The 21,491-nt window shown below is 49.4% G+C and overlaps 1 protein-coding gene across 5 annotated transcripts in view; it reads left to right on the forward strand.

Annotated features, from left to right (window-relative positions):
- RSU1 (Ras suppressor protein 1) overlaps positions 1-21,491 on the forward strand; it is a 340,085-nt gene that overhangs the window by 10,489 nt on the left and 308,105 nt on the right. For all 5 annotated transcript variants that reach the window (XM_063921494.1, XM_063921492.1, XM_063921496.1 and 2 more), the window contains exon 3: positions 11,281-11,331. In XM_063921494.1, the coding sequence (XP_063777564.1) occupies positions 11,281-11,331 (51 nt within the window). The remainder of the gene's footprint in view (positions 1-11,280; positions 11,332-21,491) is intronic.

Raw genomic sequence — 21,491 nt, forward strand, 5'->3', positions numbered from 1 at the left:
GCGCACTCGTTTGGCAGCATGGAGGGGTATATAAGGTATGTCTGTGTTATTTGTTGTTTGTTATGTGTATCCTGATGACGGGTTGAAATAAACTCGAAACGTTGACAAGAGGACGCTGTCTATTGATTCTGTATGAGACCAGTGAGTGCCGTCTTTTGGTATATCTATATATATATATATATATATATATATATATATATATATATATATATATATATATATATTAAAATTAATATTAATATTATATATAAAACCTCCATACAAGCGGCACTGGGAGACTTGATTCAAGTGATGAAAACGGTGCTTTTATTGTAGCATAATCAGTTTGATTATGTTACAATAAAAGCACCGTTTTCATCACTTGAATCAAGTCTCCCAGTGCCGCTTGTATGGAGGTTCTGTATACGGGAGGATGCACTCTCGTCTAAGAGGGCACGGGAGCAGCTTTACATTACGGAGGGAAGCCACAGGATATATATCCAATTATTTTTTGGCAATGAATGGGTTAATACTTTCTCCCCAAAACACTAGAATGAATGTAAGAAAGATGGATGAGGGGGGAAGGCGACACGACTTTTAGGAGGCAGATGGTCACATCCTCACCTCAGTAATGTCAGTGGGAATTTCTCACTGTTATGTGGGCCACTGTCTGATCCTGTGGAACTCCGTCAGCGGTCAGCCACAGAACACTTCAAGTTCTGTGTGTGGGTTGGAGGACAGGACGGCGCAGGACGGGGCGGTTGTGATGGAGGTCGGTGTGACATCAGCACGTCACACTGCGGCCAGGAACACAGCACAGGGCGGCCAAGAGAACAGCGCAGGGCGGGCAGGAGGGAGCGCGGTGTGACGTTAGCATGTCTCATCGGGAGCCGGCCGATGCTCGGCAGTGCGACCGTCCATTACCCCCAGGAATTTAATTTTTACCCCATTTGGGGTAATTTACCCCTGTTCTCTGACCACTGCTGTAAAACGTTTCATGTCATGTTGGCGCAGGCATTGCTTGCAACATGAAGTCTGTCGCATTGAGCATGAACACAACACGTACCAGTGTTTTGAGCTGCCCGTATCTAACACTTGCGTCACCTTGTGCTTTGAAAGTTAACGTGGGGTACAGTAAGGGCGCTGTGACGCAGGTTATCACACTCACTTGAGCTGCGTACTTAGGGCTTAATTCATGTTTGTACGCAATGAACGATGTTCATGCAACAGAGGGATTGTTGGCAGACAGCTCATGTGCTGGGATCACAATACGTAAAGCTGCTGCTGCAATTCCGCTCGCTATGCAGATTTCATGAGCAAGTGATTGACAGGAAGTGCCCGTTTGGAGTGGTTGGCAAAACGCGGGCATGTCATGGTCGTTTTCCGGGTGTGTATCTGCCATCAGCTGTGTACATGCAAAAACATTGCGCCTGCGTCGCTACTGCTGCTTCCAGTCTGTATAGCCATAGGCCAACCCTTAACCTCAATGTTCCTAGTTTTTGTCTGCGAATGTCTGTGCATTTGCAGATATTATTGCAATGGCGCCGGTGAGCGTCTCGTTACATTTCTGGACGGCAGCTTCACTTGATAACGTTAGCCGTTCCATAGCCTAGAAAACGCTATTGCATGTGTATACAAACATGAATTAAGTTAAGCTGGGCACATATTAGACGAGGTGTACCCTGCACGACACCGGCGGCGACAGAACCCGTAGGGGGTGCCGGCATCTGCAAGTGCATACACATTCGGCAGCATGGCCGTCGCGGAGATGTGGCCAGATTGAACTGCATGCAGGTCCTGCTGGCAGTATCGCTGACGCCCCGTGGGAGTGCGCATCGTCAGTGACATAGTGGGTACACACTGAACAATTTTAACAATTTGTTGTTCCGATCCCTTGGAATCGGGCAAATCGTTTAAAAAAATTGTTTTTAGGGTTCAAGTACAGTAGCACCACAATTGTGTGTTTTGCAGGTGAGGTCATTACCTCTAAAGTTCTATGTGTGCCATGCATGTATTAACTTGTTGATTACGTCTATATTGAGATGCACCTTAGTGTGAGGCTACTCTAAACATGGATGTATTTATCTTGGGTCCCCGGATATTTATTAAAGAAGAAAAAATTCTTCACCAGCCTATGAATCGTTGTTCTGAATACCATCTATTAGATATGAGACAATAATATTCTGTTTATGTAAAAAATGGTGGTGCACCCCCTAGAAGTGTACATCAATGTTTTATAAAGAGAAAGAAAAAGGACTCTTATATGAGGACGCACTCTTTGTGTATACAGCCTAAAATAAAACATAACTTTTATTGCAGATATACCAATTAAAAGAACATATAGATAATGGTTCCGGTATGAATGGTCGACCATGTTATGGTCGACAGTCATTAGGTCGACCACTATTGGTCGACATTGACATGGTCGACATGGACACATGGTCGACACATGAAAAGGTCGACATGGGTTTTTTAACTTTTTTTTTGGTGTCGTTTTTTACGTAAAGTGACTGGGAACCCCAATTAGTGCACCGCGTCCCCTCGCATGGCGAGCGATGGTGCCTTCGCTCCGCTACCGCTTCGCTCGGCACAGATTACCGTTCCAATCGTAGTCCACGTGGATCGTAAAGTATGGAAAAGTTCCCCAAAAGAAAAAAAAGTTAAAAAAATCATGTCGACCTTTTCATGTGTCGACCTTTCATTTGTCGACCATTTTCATGTGTCGACAATGTCAATGTCGACCAATAGTGGTCGACCTAATGACTGTCGACCATAACATGGTCGACCATGTGAATGGATACCATAGATAATATAGATAGAGATATATACAGTGATGTAGACAAAATGTGCTGAAAGTGTGTGGTGACACTGATTGAGAATTATATAAACAGACGAAGGTCTGAAATAATCGACTCAAAGAAGGTAAAAGTATAAAGGAAATGGTAAACGTACGTTTAAAATTTATTTACATTAACATACACCAAACTGAATACAGCAGAGTTATTCCTTATTGATATAGCTGTATATTAAGGCCAGTACTCACTGGCCGATGCGGGAGAGATGTGTGCTGAGCGAACCGCTCAGCACACATTTCTCCCCCCGCTCAGCACTGCGCGATGTGTGCTGAGCGTGCGGGGGGAGACGGGGGGGGGGGGGGCGCTCATTTCACCCAGCGGCTGAAATGAGCGACCCGCTAGATTGGCCTGCATGGCAGGCCAATCTAGCGATAGCGATGCGTGGGGCTGCACATTGCTATCGCTGTAGGGGGTACACAGGGAGCGATCAGACTTAAAATCTAACCAATCTAGTCAGATTGCTTAGATTTTAAGCAGCGATCACTCCGTGAGTACTCCCCTTTAGTCTCAAATACTAATAAGGTCCCATCATCACAAACTTGTTATAGTAATAGATGAGAATAGCAGAGCTGTATGATGCTGTTCCTGTATTCTGCTGCTTGTCTATACATATCTGCAAACCTTTTGTGTGTCTGTCATTGACTATCAATGTGTGTGACCGCTTGTCTCCTCTTTCTGCCCCCTTGTGTACAAATGTGGGCTTGTTGCTATGCTTTTGATATGTAGGTGTGTTTTATGACCGTATATTAGGATGAGTTTTGTGTACACTGAAAACTACAAGTTTATTATTTTTTTTGTGTGTGTTTATTTGTTGCATCTCTTTATCCCTTTGTGTTTATGTGCATGTCTGACTGTGTACTGTACACTTCTCATAGCTGGCTATTTGCATAGGGAACTATGGGGCAGATGTGTTAACCTGGAGAAGGCATAAGGAAGTGATAAACCAGTGATATGTGCAAGGTGATAAAGACACCAGCCAATCAGCTCCAATATGTAAATTTAAGTTAGGATCTGATTGGCTGGGGCCTTTATCACCTTGCACATATCACTGGTTTATCACTTCCTTATGCCTTCTCCAGGTTAATACATCTGCCCCATATCTGTGATCTGTAACAGTGTGGTAATGATTGAGAATGTTGCACAGAAATACTGTTCCATTTGTTAACATTATTTCCCCCCCGCCCTGATTTAGAGGATATTTCTTAGTTTTTGTCGCAATAAATGTGCTTCGTTTAGCCTAAGTAGTCTTGCTATACTTGTATGCATTGCTAATTCTGTCTATGGCTCATTCCATGTGACTCGCGTTACATTTCATGTTCATTTTTAGAAGTTTAAATGCACCACACACACACACAAAAAAACGAAGCTGAAATTCAATATTTTATAAATGTGACAATACTATATGGGGTATGTAGTCCTAATTACTGCTTAGAAGCAGAATACAATGTACACTCTTTAGTAGTAAAATATATTGTTTTTATGCGTGATTGGACGTAGGAACTGAGGGAACTTATAAATTTCTTTTTACAATATGATTGTTATAAGAACCTAAACTTATGATTGAAACACAAACAAAAACTGAATGTTACCCAAACTCTATTTATAATCAGTTTTGCCATGTGACTCACGTTACATAAGGATGTGACTCACGTTACATTTCTGTCCCCAGTCACAGGGCTCTGATACAAATGACTCACACCTGTAGAATCCACGTGAATTGATCAGTGCAGGCCTGTTTATCTTCCCGATTAACTGTGAAGATGTATAGAATATTTCCTCTGGTGATGATGGCCATTTCCGGGTGCTGCCAGCTCACTCCATCATGCTCAGACATTTTTGCATCCACTTCAACGACCTCCATATATGTTCAGTGTTTACACACGTGGGAAATCGATGGGCGACAAAAATATTGATTTTCAATAATCGCACAATATTTCACAATCTTTTTGCAGCATAAATATACTAAAATGTTAGTGGTTATGTGAAATAAAATTTTCATGTATTGTGTCCTATATTTCATGGAATGACCCTTATACATGTACTGTATTGGAGTTGTTACCCAGTGTATCTCAGTAAGTAACAAAGCGTACCTATACATAAGTCTTGCCGTCCCCGTAAATACATGTTTACCCCAGTTTTTGTATATATGGTGAGAGGGAGACTATTGCTGGGAGCAGAGTAATATAATTGTAGGATGGTTGGCGTAAGATCATGGATCAAGTGATGGAGGCAGGGGGAGGGTGTCAGAAGGAAGATCATTAAGTGGAAAGAGGGAAGATCATTGCAGGGAGCGGGGTGAGGCAGGAGGAAGATCATTGCAGGGAGCGGGGTGAGGCAGGAGGAAGATCATTGCAGGGAGCGGGCTGAAGCAGGAGGAAGATCATTGCGGGGTGAGGCAGGAGGAAGATCATTGCAGGGAGCGGGGTGAGGCAGGAGGAAGATCATTGCAGGGAGCTGGGTGAGGCATGAGGAAGATCATTGCAGGGAGTGGGGTGAGGCAGGAGGAAGATCATTGCAGGGAGCGAGCTGAAGCAGGAGGAAGATCATTGCAGGGAGCTGGGTGAGGCAGGAGGAAGATCATTGCAGGGAGCGGGGTGAAGCAGGAGGAATATCATTGCAGGGAGCGGGGTGAGGCAGGAGGAAGATCATTGCAGGGAGCGGGGTAAGGCATGAGGAAGATCATTGCAGGGAGCTGGGTGAGGCAGGAGGAAGATCATTGCAGGGAGCGGGCTGAAGCAGGAGGAAGATCATTGCAGGGAGCGGGGTGAGGCAGGAGGAAGATCATTGCAGGGAGCGGGGTGAGGCAGGAGGAAGATCATTGCGGGGTGAGGCAGGAGGAAGATCATTGCAGGGAGCGGGGTGAGGCAGGAGGAAGATCATTGCAGGGAGCGGGGTGAGGCATGAGGAAGATCATTGCAGGGAGCGGGGTGAAGCAGGAGGAAGATCATTGCATTGAGCTGGGTGAGGCATGAGGAAGATCATTGCAGGGAGCGGGGTGAAGCAGGAGGAAGATCATTGCAGGGAGCGAGCTGAAGCAGGAGGAAGATCATTGCAGGGAGCGGGGTGAGGCAGGAGGAAGATCATTGCAGGGAGCGGGGTGAGGCAGGAGGAAGATCATTGCAGGGAGCGGGGTGAAGCAGGAGGAAGATCATTGCAGGGAGCGAGCTGAAGCAGGAGGAAGATCATTGCAGGGAGCGAGCTGAAGCAGGAGGAAGATCATTGCAGGGAGCGGGGTGAGGCAGGAGGAAGATCATTGCAGGGAGCAGGCTGAAGCAGGAAGAAGATCATTGCAGGGAGCGGGGTGAGGCAGGAGGAAGATCATTGCAGGGAGCTGGGTGAAGCAGGAGGAAGATCATTGCAGGGAGCTGGGTGAGGCAGGAGGAAGATCATTGAAGGGAGCGAGCTGAAGCGGGAGGAAGATCATTGCAGGGAGCGGGCTGAAGCAGGAGGAAGATCATTGCAGGGAGCGGGGTGAGGCAGGAGGAAGATCATTGCAGGGAGCGGGGTGAGGCAGGAGGAAGATCATTGCAGGGAGCGGGGTGAGGCAGGAGGAAGATCATTGCAGGGAGCGGGGTGAGGCAGGAGGAAGATCATTGCAGGGAGCAGGGTGAGGCATGAGGAAGATCATTGCAGGGAGCTGGGTGAAGCAGGAGGAAGATCATTGCAGGGAGCTGGGTGAGGCAGGAGGAAGATCATTGAAGGGAGCGAGCTGAAGCGGGAGGAAGATCATTGCAGGGAGCGGGCTGAAGCAGGAGGAAGATCATTGCAGGGAGCGGGGTGAGGCAGGAGGAAGATCATTGCAGGGAGCGGGGTGAGGCAGGAGGAAGATCATTGCAGGGAGCGGGGTGAGGCAGGAGGAAGATCATTGCAGGGAGCGGGGTGAGGCAGGAGGAAGATCATTGCAGGGAGCGGGGTGAGGCAGGAGGAAGATCATTGCAGGGAGCGGGGTGAGGCAGGAGGAAGATCATTGCAGGGAGCGGGGTGAGGCAGGAGGAAGATCATTGCAGGGAGCAGGGTGAGGCATGAGGAAGATCATTGCGGGGAGCTGGGTGAAGCAGGAGGAAGATCATTGCAGGGAGCTGGGTGAGGCATGAGGAAGATCATTGCAGGGAGCGGGCTGAAGCAGGAGGAAGATCATTGCAGGGAGCGGGGTGAGGCAGGAGGAAGATCATTGAAGGGAGCGAGCTGAAGCGGGAGGAAGATCATTGCAGGGAGCGGGCTGAAGCAGGAGGAAGATCATTGCAGGGAGCGGGGTGAGGCAGGAGGAAGATCATTGCAGGGAGCGGGGTGAGGCAGGAGGAAGATCATTGCAGGGAGCGGGGTGAGGCAGGAGGAAGATCATTGCAGGGAGCGGGGTGAGGCAGGAGGAAGATCATTGCAGGGAGCGGGGTGAGGCAGGAGGAAGATCATTGCAGGGAGCGGGGTGAGGCAGGAGGAAGATCATTGCAGGGAGCGGGGTGAGGCAGGAGGAAGATCATTGCAGAGAGCGGGGTGAGGCAGGAGGAAGATCATTGCAGGGAGCGGGCTGAAGCAGGAGGAAGATCATTGCAGGGAGCGGGGTGAGGCAGGAGGTAGATCATTGAAGGGAGCGAGCTGAAGCGGGAGGAAGATCATTGCAGGGAGCGGGCTGAAGCAGGAGGAAGATCATTGCAGGGAGCGGGGTGAGGCAGGAGGAAGATCATTGCAGGGAGCGGGCTGAAGCAGGAGGAAGATCATTGCAGGGAGCGGGGTGAGGCAGGAGGAAGATCAATGCAGGGAGCGGGGTGAGGCAGGAGGAAGATCATTGCGGGGTGAGGCATGAGGAAGATCATTGCAGGGAGCGGGGTGAGGCAGGAGGAAGATCATTGCAGGGAGCGGGGTGAGGCAGGAGGAAGATCATTGCAGGGAGCGGGGTGAGGCAGGAGGAAGATCATTGCAGGGAGCGGGGTGAGGCAGGAGGAAGATCATTGCAGGGAGCGGGGTGAGGCAGGAGGAAGATCATTGCAGAGAGCGGGGTGAGGCAGGAGGAAGATCATTGCAGGGAGCGGGCTGAAGCAGGAGGAAGATCATTGCAGGGAGCGGGGTGAGGCAGGAGGAAGATCATTGCAGGGAGCGGGCTGAAGCAGGAGGAAGATCATTGCAGGGAGCGGGGTGAGGCAGGAGGAAGATCATTGCAGGGAGCGGGCTGAAGCAGGAGGAAGATCAATGCAGGGAGCGGGGTGAGGCAGGAGGAAGATCATTGCGGGGTGAGGCATGAGGAAGATCATTGCAGGGAGCGGGGTGAGGCAGGAGGAAGATCATTGCAGATAGCAGGATGATGCAGGAGTAATATTGCAGGGAGTGGGGTGAGGCAGGAGGAAGATCATTGCAGGGAGCGGGGTGAGGCAGGAGGAAGATCACTGCAGGGAGCTGGGTGAGGCAGGAGGAAGATCATTGCAGGGAGCAGGATGAGGCAGGAGGAAGATCATTGCAGGGAGCAGGATGATGCAGGAGTAATATCATTGCAGGGAGTGGGGTGAGGCAGGAGGAAGATCACTGCAGGGAGCTGGGTGAGGCAGGAGGAAGATCATTGCAGGGAGCGGGGTGAGGCAGGAGGAAGATCATTGCAGGGAGCAGGATGATGCAGGAGTAATATCATTGCAGGGAGCGGGGTGAGGCAGGAGGAAGATCACTGCAAGGAGCTGGGTGAGGCAGGAGCAGGAGGAAGATCATTGCAGGGAGCGGGGTGAGGCAGGAGGAAGATCATTGCAGGGAGCGGGGTGAGGCAGGAGGAAGATCATTGCAGATAGCAGGATGATGCAGGAGTAATATCATTGCAGGGAGTGGGGTGAGGCAGGAGGAAGATCATTGCAGGGAGCGGGGTGAAGCAGGAGGAAGATCATTGCAGGGAGCGGGGTGAGGCAGGAGGAAGATCATTGCAGGGAGCGGGGTGAGGCAGGAGTAATATCATTGCAGGGAGTGTGGTGAGGCAGGAGGAAGATCATTGCAGGGAGTGTGGTGAGGCAGGAGGAAGATCATTGCAGGAAGCTGGGTGTGGCAGGAGGAAGATCATTGCAGATAGCAGGATGAGGCAGGAGGAAGATCATTGCAGGGAGCTGGGTGTGGCAGGAGGAAGATCATTGCAGATAGCAGGATGAGGCAGGAGGAAGATCATTGCAGGGAGCGGGGTGAGGCAGGAGGAAGATCATTGCAGATAGCAGGATGAGGCAGGAGGAAGATCATTGCAGGGAGCGGGGTGAGGCAGGAGGAAGATCATTGCAGGGAGCGGGGTGAGGCAGGAGGAAGATCATTGCAGGGAGCGGGGTGAGGCAGGAGGAAGATCATTGCAGGGAGCAGGATGAGGCAGGAGGAAGATCATTGCAGGGAGCGGGGTGAAGCAGGAAGAAGATCATTGCAGGGAGCGGGGTGAAGCAGGAGGAAGATCATTGCAGGGAGCGGGGTGAGGCAGGAGGAAGATCATTGCAGGGAGCGGGGTGAGGCATGAGGAAGATCATTGCAGGGAGCGGGGTGAAGCAGGAGGAAGATCATTGCAGATAGCAGGATGAGGCAGGAGGAAGATCATTGCAGGGAGCGGGGTGAGGCAGGAGGAAGATCATTGCAGGGAGCGGGGTGAGGCAGGAGGAAGATCATTGCAGGGAGCAGGATGAGGCAGGAGGAAGATCATTGCAGGGAGCGGGGTGAAGCAGGAGGAAGATCATTGCAGGGAGCGGGGTGAGGCAGGAGGAAGATCATTGCAGGGAGCAGGATGAGGCAGGAGGAAGATCATTGCAGATAGCAGGATGAGGCAGAAGGAAGATCATTGCAGGGAGCGGGGTGAGGCAGGAGGAAGATCATTGCAGGGAGCGGGGTGAGGCAGGAGGAAGATCATTGCAGGGAGCGAGCTGAAGCAGGAGGAAGATCATTGCAGATAGCAGGATGAGGCAGAAGGAAGATCATTGCAGGGAGCTGGGTGAGGCAGGAGGAAGATCATTGCAGATAGCAGGATGAGGCAGGAGGAAGATCATTGCAGATAGCAGGATGAGGCAGGAGGAAAATCATTGCAGGGAGTGTGTGAGGCAGCAGGAAGATCATTGCAGGGAGTAAGGGGGAAGATGGGGAAAATCATTGTAGGGAGCATCAGGCAGGGACTGTGTAGACTGGAGACGCTTTTGTATCTTATACCACTTGTCCACCAAAAACTCATGCCCGACCCAGGTTTTGGACAAGGTTTCAACCCGGGTGAGACCCCGTTTACACTGCACCTTCAACCCAGACTTGCTGAACCTGTGTCTGCTGTGCATGTTACTCAGAGACACTCCCTTGAGGCGGTCCTATGCATACACAATCAATCAGTGGTTTATAGTATAATCTGGTTTGGATAACCCAGGTCACGATGTTTACACTGCACCCTTAGGGCTGTAACACACACTCCGGTTTTTCCCGGATGGCAAAAAGCCGGACAAACTTTGTCCGGCTTTTTGCCATCCGGGAGAAACCGGCAGTGTCTGTCACACAGGACGGCTTTGAGCCGTGTGTGATGCTGTGCGCATGCGCAGCATCAGACACGGCTTCAGAAAAAACCGTTGTGTGTGAAAGCTCCCCTTCACACACACGGTTTACTGGCTCCAAAGACGGCCCGGCGGCCGCCCGGCCGCCGGACCTTCCAGTGGTGAGACCCGGCTGCAACCCGGCAGCCGGGCCGGGGCCGTGCAGTGTGAAGGGACCCTACCCCTCACACTGTTAACTACAATGCCGGCACGGGAAAAAGCTGTCCGGCTTTTTCCCGTCCGGCAAAAGCCGGGTAGTGTGTTTCAGCCCTTAGGGCTCAAACACACAAGACTGCTTTTGCTGGCCGGGAAAAAGCCGGACGGCTTTTTCCCGTGCCGGCATTGTAATTAACAGTGTGAGGGGTAGGGGCCTTTCACACTGCACGGCCCCGGCCCGGCTGCCGGGTTGCAGCCGGAAATATTGACTGGAAGGTTCGGCTGCCGTGCCGTGCCGTCTTTGCAGCCAGTGGACCGTGTGTGTGAAGCGGAGTTTTCACACACAACGTTTTTTTTTCAAGCCGTGTCTAATGCTGCACATGCGCACAGCATCACACACAGCTCAAAGCCGTTGTGTGTGTGAAAGACTCTGCCGGATGGCAAAAAGCCGGACGAAGTTTGTGGACATTGGCCCTCCGGGAGAAACGGCGCGTGTGATACAGCCCTTACCCAGGTCTGACAGGTAGCTACCAGGTTCAGATTGCTGGGTTATTATTTAAGGACCCTTTTATACTGAGCCACAACCCGGGTTAACCCAACACTAACCCAGGTTATTGTGGCAGTGGAAAAGGGGTATTACTGGTCATCTGTGTTGCAGGGGGGTTGTAGAAAGTGCTTCATGTTGGACCACTTCTAAACCTAAGTATATTAATATTGATGACCGTTTGGTAGTGATTGTCTGTCTGACACACCTGACCTAAACACTCCTTTTATTCTCTTTCTAGTTACCCTGTCCCACATCACCCAGCTCATTCTGAGCCATAACAAGCTGACAAGTAAGTATTGCAGCATCATTTGGGGTCAGATCTTGTTCGTCTCCAGCCTCTGTATTGGTTATATGTTTAGTGTTTGATAAAGATGACAAAATATTTCGGCTGTGTCTGGTGGTTCATGCTTCGGGGTTTCCGGTACAAAAGCACCATTAGCGAGGTAGTACAGCGCCAGTGCTCTCCTCCCCTCTGTCTCTGCGTCTACGGTCGCTCTTGACTGCAGAACATAACAAGAGGGCTCAGGGTTTGCGTTCTGTGATGTAGAATTCTATTGTTGAGTGGTCTTTTATAACTGCAGTACCACCTAATAAAATATCTCCCTCTCTGTCTAGTCCATGAGTCTTCAACCTGCAGCCCTCCAGCTGCTGCGTAACTATACATCCCAGCATGCCTTGCCTTAGTTGTAAGATGCGTTAATAGCAAAACTGTAGCAGGGCACGCTGGGATGTGTAGTTCCACAACAGCTGGTGGGCCACAGGTTGAAGACCCATGTTCTAGTCAGAGCCCTTTCAGATGCTACATGCAGCTGCTTTTCCCGGTCTCAAAACATTTAGACAGCTGTTGTCAGTATTTGTCTGCACTTTTGCAAATCTGTATATACCTAGCAGAGTTAAAGTATGAGGTAATAGTTCATATTTTTATTTTTAAGAAAGTAAGCTTTCAACCCACGTCCCAGGTGCTACACTGACATCCTGCTTCAAGTAACAATGAAATACAGTTAAAATTATTTGCACTCGCTTCGGTCATGCAGGCTGGCAATGCAGCAAGTCTGGTTCCGTGTCATTCCTGATTTGGTGATCTTCCTTGTAAAAGAGATTTCCTCAAATGGTACAGCACATGAAAAATTGAGACTTAAAAGTACATTTAGTATATTAAAATATTTTCATCCACCATAAGTGACACACTTCAGCCACTAGAGGGTGCCAATTCCCTTTTCCCAGTGAGAAATATTTGTATAGTGACAGATGTACTAATCACCAAAGGTCCCTTCTGAATTAAATAATTACTTGGGTTCAAATGCGCCTTTAATCCCATTCTGGGTTGTTGACTTCAACTGGACTGCGGACGCTCCACTTTCTTACTGTGGGTAAAGTTCAACTTGACTTGAGTTCTTGATATTGAGTGTCGTTGAATCTTTCAGGTTGGTTATATTTATAGTAGAGATGCGCAGGACTGGACGAATCACAATCACTGGGGTGCACCCTGTCACCCAGATTAAGTCCAGTGGGTCTGTGATCTCCCACCTCTTTGGATGACGGGCCTAGCTCCCGTGTACCCGTTATTTCGCTCCCTTGCACACAGAGGCTGATGCATAGTTGAATGTCTGCCCGCTTGCTGAGCGCTAATTGTGCATTTGTGCGCTGCGCACCACCAACACAAAGTGTACAGCAGAATTCAGAGGTGTTGTGTCTCCACCTGCGTCTGAAGGGGCTGTAACCATGCATTGTTCAGCAGGGGCGTGTGGACAGGGGATGCAGTTAAAATACCGGCTGTCAGGATCCCAGCGTTCAGGAGACCGATGCCGGAATCCTGACAGCCGGTGAAATACCGACAGTCAGAATTCCGACCGCTGACTGGTATTCCCACTCGGTTGCTGGGTCCACGCCACCAACCATGTGGGAATATATCCTGTGGCGAGTCTGCGAGGGGACTCGCTGCCGGGATTCCAACAGACAGAGTGTCACTGTATAACATAAGGAATACAGAAATAATCAACCACTGCGCTCTCTGCGGCTGCAGTTGCGTAGAACCCTGGTGTCACCCAACACCATTAAACATAGACATAAACAGAAAAAATGAGAACTACCTCAACCGCGCTCAGCTAAGTAAAGTCCACTTAGATGTCTTTAAATGTTCGGAAATATGTCAGTCCGTAAAAAGAAAGGAGGTCGTCTTTCAATCTTTTTCCTTTAATTCATTGGGTGGATTAATTCCCTCTGGGTTGGTCCGAAGTCCCTCAAAAGATAGAAGCACAATATCTTGTAGTACGTCCTGAATTTAGAGCGATTGGTGGTTCTAGATTTTGTGGTTAATCACGCTAGTTCCTACCGTACTCACGTCTAAAAGGAAAGAGTTTCCACTCATAAAGGTTTCTTTATGGGTCCAAACTTCTCCCAACCAGATGGAAGCAGGCTCCTCTTCTTTCAATTCCTCCCAAGGTGGTACCCCAATGTGAGAAAAAATAGGGAGAGGAACGGCCCAATTAATAAATCACCGTGGAGTCGATTTTAACAACCCTACTGGTAGCCGGAAGAATAAATCAGCATACCGTACTCACACTCAAAGTGTGTTCAATAAACCCATAAAGGTATCTTTAACCGTAAATCCTGTCCAAATAGATAAATAATGGAACAAATGGGCAAGCGTACCCCACTTACAGACTTCAAAGATGATGCCAAGCCCGTAGCGGTTTCTTTCTCCACTTCCTTCCTAGGAAGTGAAGCTCCACTGTCGAGGACTTCCAATCGGAACGCAGAAGTTAGCAGCAGCCTGGCGAGGGGACGTCGTCCGGCACGGCTTTTCAGCCTACGCAGTCAATACGGAGACTTATCTTCCGATGTATCTGTGGGGGTTGGTGCCGACTTCCTGCTCATTCAGTGTACTGCTGCCAGACACAGCAATGGCTGCTCTCTGCTCCTGCTGCCTTGTGGGAATGATAGATTGGAAGTCCTCGACAGTGAAGCTTCACTTCCTAGGAAGGGAGTGGAGAAAGAAACCGCTACGGGCTTGGCATCATCTTTGAAGACTGTAAGTGGGGTACGCTTGCCCATTTGTTCCATTATTTATCTATTTGGACAGGATTTACGGTTAAAGATACCTTTATGGGTTTATTGAATACACTTTGAGTGTGAGTACGGTATGCTGATTTGTTCTTCCGGCTACCAGTGGGGTTGTTAAAATCGACTCCACGGTGATTTATTAATTGGGCCGTTCCTCTCCCTATTTTTTCTCACATTGGGGTACCACCTTGGGAGGAATTGAAAGAAGAGGAGCCTGCTTCCATCTGGTTGGGAGAAGTTTGGACCCATAAAGAAACCTTTATGAGTGGAAACTCTTTCCTTTTAGACGTGAGTACGGTACGAACTACCGTGATTAACCACAAAATCTAGAACCACCAATCGCTCTAAATTCAGGACGTACTACACGATATTGTGCTTCTATCTTTTGAGGGACTTCGGACCAACCCAGAATGAATTCCTCCACCCAATGAATTAAAGGAAAAAGATTGGAAGACTACCTCCTTTCTTTTTACGGACTGACATATTTCCGAACATTTAAAGACCTCTAAGTGGACTTTACTTAGCTGAGCGTGGTTGAGGTAGTTCTCATTTTTTCTGTTTATGTCACTGTATAACATACCCATTCCATGGACGGAATTGCGGATGATGTAGACTTGGCTGGAAGCATATATACACCTGTATTCCGATGTATCTGGTGCACCAAGGTTAGGGCTGGTGCTGGTTTGCACTCATGATGATGACTGGGATCAATCAAAGTGTACAGAGAAGAGGTTGGGTCCCATCTCAAAGAGGCGATCCAGTGTCTCCATAATAGTAATCACCAAGACTGGATGCAGTGAGATGAGGGGCTGAATGCTAAAACCCAATTTCTCTTACGTCCTAGAGGATGCTGGGGACTCCGTAAAAACCATGGGGTATAGACGGGCTCCGCAGGAGACATGGGCACTATAAAGAACTTTAGATGGGTGTGCACTGGCTCCTCCCTCTATGCCCCTCCTCCAGACCTTTGTTAGATCCTGTGCCCAGAGGAGACTGGGTGCACTACAGGGAGCTCTCCTGAGTTTCTCTGAAAAATAATTTTGTTAGGTTTTTTATTTTCAGGGATCACTGCTGGCAACAGGCTCCCTGCATCGTGGGACTGAGGAGAGAGAAGCAGACCTACTTAAGTGATAGGCTCTGCTTCTTAGGCTACTGGACACCATTAGCTCCAGAGGGTCGGAACGCAGGTCTCACCCTCGCCGTTCGTCCCGGAGCCGCGCCGCCGTCCTCCTCACAGAGCCGGAAGATAGAAGCCGGGTGAGTATAAGAAGAAAGAAGACTTCAAAGGCGGCTGAAGACTTCAGATCTTCTCTGAGGTAACGCTGCGCGCCATTGCTCCCACACACAACACACACAGCGGACACTGAAGGGTGCAGGGCGCAGGGGAGTCGCCCTGGGCAGCAATTATAAACCTCTTGGGACTGGCTAATATATATATAGAGGCTGCGGAGGCAGTATAATATACAATACCCCGCCAGTATAGCAAATTTGAGCGGGACCGAAGCCCGCCGCTGAGGGGGCGGAGCTTGATCCTCCAGCACTAACCAGCACCATTTTCTCCACAGCACACTGTAGAGAAGCTGGCTCCCCGGACTCTCCCCGCTGATCACGGAGACAGAGGGCGAGCCCTGTGGACCCGCCAATGGACGGGTGATGCCGACTCAAAGAAGCATATGGAAGTTTTGCCTTACAAAGGTGAGGATTTATTTGGGGGAGGTCTCGCGGACCTGGTTTCCACAGCTACCGCGGGCAAATCTACTTTTTTACCTTGTTTCCCCACAGCAAAAGAAAACGCCGCAATATCAGATGCAGTCCTTTCGGTCGCATACGTCCAGAAGAGGTCGGGGCTCTTCCTTCCTCGCCAGAGGCAAGGGAAGGGGGGAAAAGCAGCCTGCTACGGCTAGTTCCCAGGAGCAGAAGTCCTCCCCGGCTTCTACTAAATCCACCGCATGACGCTGGGGCTCCACTGAGGGAGTCTGCGCCGGTGGTGGCACGTCTTCGACTCTTCAGCCACGTCTGGGTTCAGTCAGACGTGGATTCTTGGGCAATGGAAATTGTATCCCAAGGCTACAAGCTAGAATTCGAAGACATGCCTCCTCGCCGGTTTTTCAAATCGGCTCTACCGGCTTCTCCCCCAGAGAGGGAGATAGTTTTAGCTGCAATTCAAAAACTGTGTCAACAACAAGTGGTTGTCGAGGTTCCCCTAGTTCAAGAGGGGAAGGGGTACTATTCAACCCTATTTGTGGTCCCGAAACCGGATGGCTCGGTCAGACCCATTCTAAATTTAAAATCCCTAAACCTGTACTTGAAAAAGTTCAAATTCAAGATGGAATCACTCCGGGCAGTTATCTCCAGCCTGGAGGGGGGGGGGGGATTTTTTGTGTCACTGGACATAAAGGACGCATACCTTCATGTCCCCATATATCCCCCTCATCAGGCGTACCTGAGATTCGCTGTACAGGACTGTCATTACCAGTTTCAGACGTTGCCGTTTGGGCTTTCCACGGCCCGAGGATTTTCACCAAGGTAATGGCGGAAATGATCGTGCTCCTGCGCAGGCAGGGAGTCACAATTATCCCGTACTTGGACGATCTCCTGATAAAGGCGAGATCAAGAGATCAGTTGCTGAAAAGCGTGGCGCTCTCCCTGAGAGTGCTGCAGCAACATGGCTGGATTCTGAATCTACCAAAGTCACAGTTGGTTCCAACAACTCAGCTATCTTTCTTAGGCATGATTCTGGACACGTAACAAAAGAGGATTTTTCTCCCAATGGAAAAAGCCCAGGAACTCCAGAACTTGGTCAGAGACCTGTTAAAACCGAAAAGAGTATCAGTCCATCAATGCACTCGAGTACTGGGAAAAATTATGGCGACCTACGAGGCCATCCCCTTCGGCAGGTTTCATGTGAGGACGTTTCAGTGGGACCTTCTGGACAAGTGGTCCGGGTCCCATCTTCAAATTCATCAGAAAATAAGCCTGTCCCCCAGGGCCAGGGGGTGTCTCCTGTGGTGGCTGCAGAGTGCTCACCTTCTAGAGGGTCGCAGGTTCGGCATTCAAGACTGGGTTCTGGTAACCACGGACGCGAGCCTCCGAGGATGGGGAGCAGTCACACAAGAAAGAAACTTTCAGGGGATATGGTCATGTAAACCGCCAAGGCGGAACAAGGAGCAGAGTGGCAATGGCGGAAGCCACCAGGATTCTGCGATGGGTGGAAAATCACATAAGCACTTTGGCAGCGGTCTTCATTCCGGGAGTGAACAACTGGGAAGCAGACTTCCTCAGCAGACACGATCTCCATCCAGGAGAGTGGGGACTTCATCAAGAAGTTTTTGCAGAGATAACAAGTCAGTGGGGACTTCCTGAAATAGACATGATGGCGTCACTCCTCAACAAGAAACTTCGGAGGTATTATGCCAGGTCATGGGACCCTCAGGCAGTAGCTGTGGACGCCCTGGTGACACTGTGGGTGTTTCAGTCTGTCTATGTGTTCCCTCCTCTTCCACTCATCTCAAAGATATTGAAAATCATAAGACGAAAAAGAGTGCAGACAATACTCATTGTTCCAGATTGGCCTCGAAGGGCCTGGTATTCCGATCTTCAGGAAATGCTCACAGAAGATCCGTGGCCTCTTCCTCTCGGGAGGACCTGTTGCAACAGGGGCCCTGCGTGTTCCAAGACTTACCGCGGTTACGTTTGACGGCATGGTGGTTGAACACCGAATCCTAGCTGGGAAAGGCATTCCGGAAGAAGTCATCCCTACTCTGATGAAGGCTAGAAAGGAGGTGACTGCGAAACATTATCACTGTATCTGGAGAAAGTATGTATCTTGGTGTGAATCCAAGAATGCTCCTACGGAAGTTTTCCATCTGGGCCGTTTTCTCCACTTTCTACAGACAGGAGTGGATATGGGCCTAAAATTAGGCTCCATTAAGATACAGATTTCGGCCCTATCAATTTTCTTTCAGAAGGAATTGGCTTCTCTCCCAGAAGTCCAGACTTTTGTAAAGGGAGTGCTGCACATACAGCCTCCTTTTGTGCCTCAAGTGGCACCGTTGGACCTTAACGTGGTTTTACAGTTCCTAAAATCTCACTGGTTTGAACCTCTTCAAACGGTTGAATTGAAATTTCTCACTTGGAAGGTGGTCATGTTGTTGGCCTTGGCATCTGCAAGGCGGGTGTCCGAATTGGCGGCTTTGTCTCACTAAAGCCTCTATCTGATTTTCCATGTGGATAGAGCAGAATTAAGGACTCGTCCTCAATTTTTGCCTAAGGTGGTTTCATCGTTTCATATGAAGCAACCTATTGTGGTACCTGTGGCTGCGAAGGACTTGGAGGATTCCAAGTCCCTTGATGTAGTCAGGGCCTTAAAAATATATGTAGCCAGAACAACTCGGGTTAGGAAAACAGAGGCACTGTTTGTCCTGTATGCAGCCAACAAGGTTGGCGCTTCTGCTTCTAAGTAGTGATGTGCACCGGAAATTTTTTGGGTTTTGGTTTTGGGTTCGGTTCCGCAGCCGTGTTTTGTATTCGGACGCGTTTTGGCAAAACCTCACCGAAAATTTTTTGTCGGATTCGGGTGTGTTTTGGATTCGGGTGTTTTTTTTCAAAAAACCCTAAAAAACAGCTTAAATCATAGAATTTGGGGGTCATTTTGATCCCAAAGTATTATTAACCTCAATAACCATAATTTCCACTAATTTTCAGTCTATTCTGAGCACCTCACACCTCACAATATTATTTTTAGTCCTAAAATTTGCACCGAGGTCGCTGGATGGCTAAGCTAAGCGACACAAGTGGCCGACACAAACACCTGGCCCATCTAGGAGTGGCACTGCAGTGTCAGGCAGGATAGCCCTTCAAAAAAATTGTCCCCAAACAGCACATGATGCAAAGAAAAAGAGGCGCAATGAGGTAGCTGTGTGACTAAGCTAAGCGACCCAAGTGGCCGACACAAACACCTGGCCCATCTAGGAGTGGCACTGCAGTGTCAGACAGGATGGCACTTCAAAAAAATAGTCCCCAAACAGCACATGATGCAAAGAAAAAAAGAGGCGCACCAAGGTCGCTGTGTGACTAAGCTAAGCGACACAAGTGGCCGACACAAACACCTGGCCCATCTAGGAGTGGCACTGCAGTGTCAGACAGGATGGCCCTTCAAAAAAATAGTCCCCAAACAGCACATGATGCAAAGAAAAAAAGAGGCGCACCAGGGTCGCTGTGTGACTAAGCTAAGCGACACAAGTGGCCGACACAAACACCTGGCCCATCTAGGAGTGGCACTGCAGTGTCAGGCAGGATGGCCCTTCAAAAAAATACTCCCCAAACAGCACATGATGCAAAGAAAAATGAAAGAAAAAAGAGGTGCAAGATGGAATTGTCCTTGGGCCCTCCTACCCACCCTTATGTTGTATAAACAGGACATGCACACTTTAACGAACCCATCATTTCAGTGACAGGGTCTGCCACACGACTGTGACTGAAATGACTGGTTGGTTTGGGCCCCCACCAAAAAAGAAGCAATCAATCTCTCCTTGCACAAACTGGCTCTACAGAGGCAAGATGTACACCTCATCATCATCCTCCGATTCCTCACCCCTTTCACTGTGTACATCGGCATCCCCCTCCTCACAGATTATTAATTCGTCCTCACTGGAATCCACCATCTCAGGTCCCCGTGTACTTTCTGGAGGCAATTGCTGCTGGTGAATGTCTCCACGGAGGAATTGATTATAATTAATTTTAATGAACATCATCTTCTCCACATTTTCTGGAAGTAACCTCGTACGCCGATTGCTGACAAGGTGAGCGGCTGCACTAAACACTATTTCGGAGTACACACTGGAGGGAGGGCAACTTAGGTAGAATAAAGCCAGTTTCTGCAAGGGCCTCCAAATTGCCTCTTTTTCCTGCCAGTATACGTACGGACTGTCTGACGTGCCTACTTGGATGCGGTCACTCATATAATCCTCCACCATTCTTTCAATGGTGAGAGAATCATATGCAGTGACAGTAGACGACATGTCAGTAATCGTTGGCAGGTCCTTCAGTCCGGACCAGATGTCGGCACTCGCTCCAGACTGCCCTGCATCACCGCCAGCGGGTGGGCTCGGAATTCTTAGCCTTTTCCTCGCACCCCCAGTTGCGGGAGAATGTGAAGGAGGAGATGTTGACGGGTCACGTTCCGCTTGACTTGACAATTTTCTTACCAGCAGGTCTTTGAACCTCTGCAGACTTGTGTCTGCCGGAAAGAGAGATACAACGTAGGTTTTAAATCTAGGATCGAGCACGGTGGCCAAAATGTAGTGCTCTGATTTCAACAGATTGACCACCCGTGAATGCTGGTTAAGCGAATTAAGGGCTCCATCCACCAGTCCCACATGCCTAGCGGAATCGCTCTGTTTTAGCTCCTCCTTCAATGTCTCCAGCTTCTTCTGCAAAAGCCTGATAAGGGGAATGACCTGACTCAGGCTGGCAGTGTCTGAACTGACTTCACGTGTGGCAAGTTCAAAGGGTTGCAGAACCTTGCACAACGTTGAAATCATTCTCCACTGCGCTTGAGTCAGGTGCATTCCACCTCCTTTGCCTATATCGTGGGCAGATGTATAGGCTTGAATGGCTTTTTGCTGCTCCTCCATCCTCTGAAGCATATAGAGGGTTGAATTCCACCTCGTTACCACCTCTTGCTTCAGATGATGGCAGGGCAGGTTCAGGTATGTTTGGTGGTGCTCCAGTCTTCTGTACGCGGTGCCTGAATACCGAAAGTGGGCCGCAATTCTTCGGGCCACCGACAGCATCTCTTGCACGCCCCTGTCGTTTTTTAAATAATTCTGCACCACCAAATTCAATGTATGTGCAAAACATGGGACGTGCTGGAATTTGCCCAGATGTAATGCACGCACAATATTGCTGGCGTTGTCCGATGTCACAAATCCCCAGGAGAGTACAATTGGGGTAAGCCATTCTGCGATGATCTTCCTCAGTTGCCGTAAGAGGTTTTCAGCTGTGTGCCTATTCTGGAAAGCGGTGATACAAAGCGTAGCCTGCCTAGGAACGAGTTGGCGTTTGCGAGATGCTGCTACTGGTGCCGCCGCTGCTGTTCTTGCAGCGGGAGGCAATACATCTACCCAGTGGGCTGTCACAGTCATATAGTCCTGAGTCTGCCCTGCTCCACTTGTCCACATGTACGTGGTTAAGTGGACATTGGGTACAACTGCATTTTTTAGGACACTGGTGAGTCTTTTTCTGAGGTCTGTGTACATTTTCGGTATCGCCTGCCTAGTGAAATGGAACCTAGATGGTATTTGGTACCGGGGACACAGTACCTCAATCAAGTCTATAGTTGGCTCTGAATTAACGATGGATACCGGAACCACGTTTCTCACCGCC

Source organism: Pseudophryne corroboree, chromosome 5 (genome assembly GCF_028390025.1).
Source record: "Pseudophryne corroboree isolate aPseCor3 chromosome 5, aPseCor3.hap2, whole genome shotgun sequence".
In the NCBI taxonomy this organism is placed as follows: Eukaryota; Metazoa; Chordata; class Amphibia; order Anura; family Myobatrachidae; genus Pseudophryne; species Pseudophryne corroboree.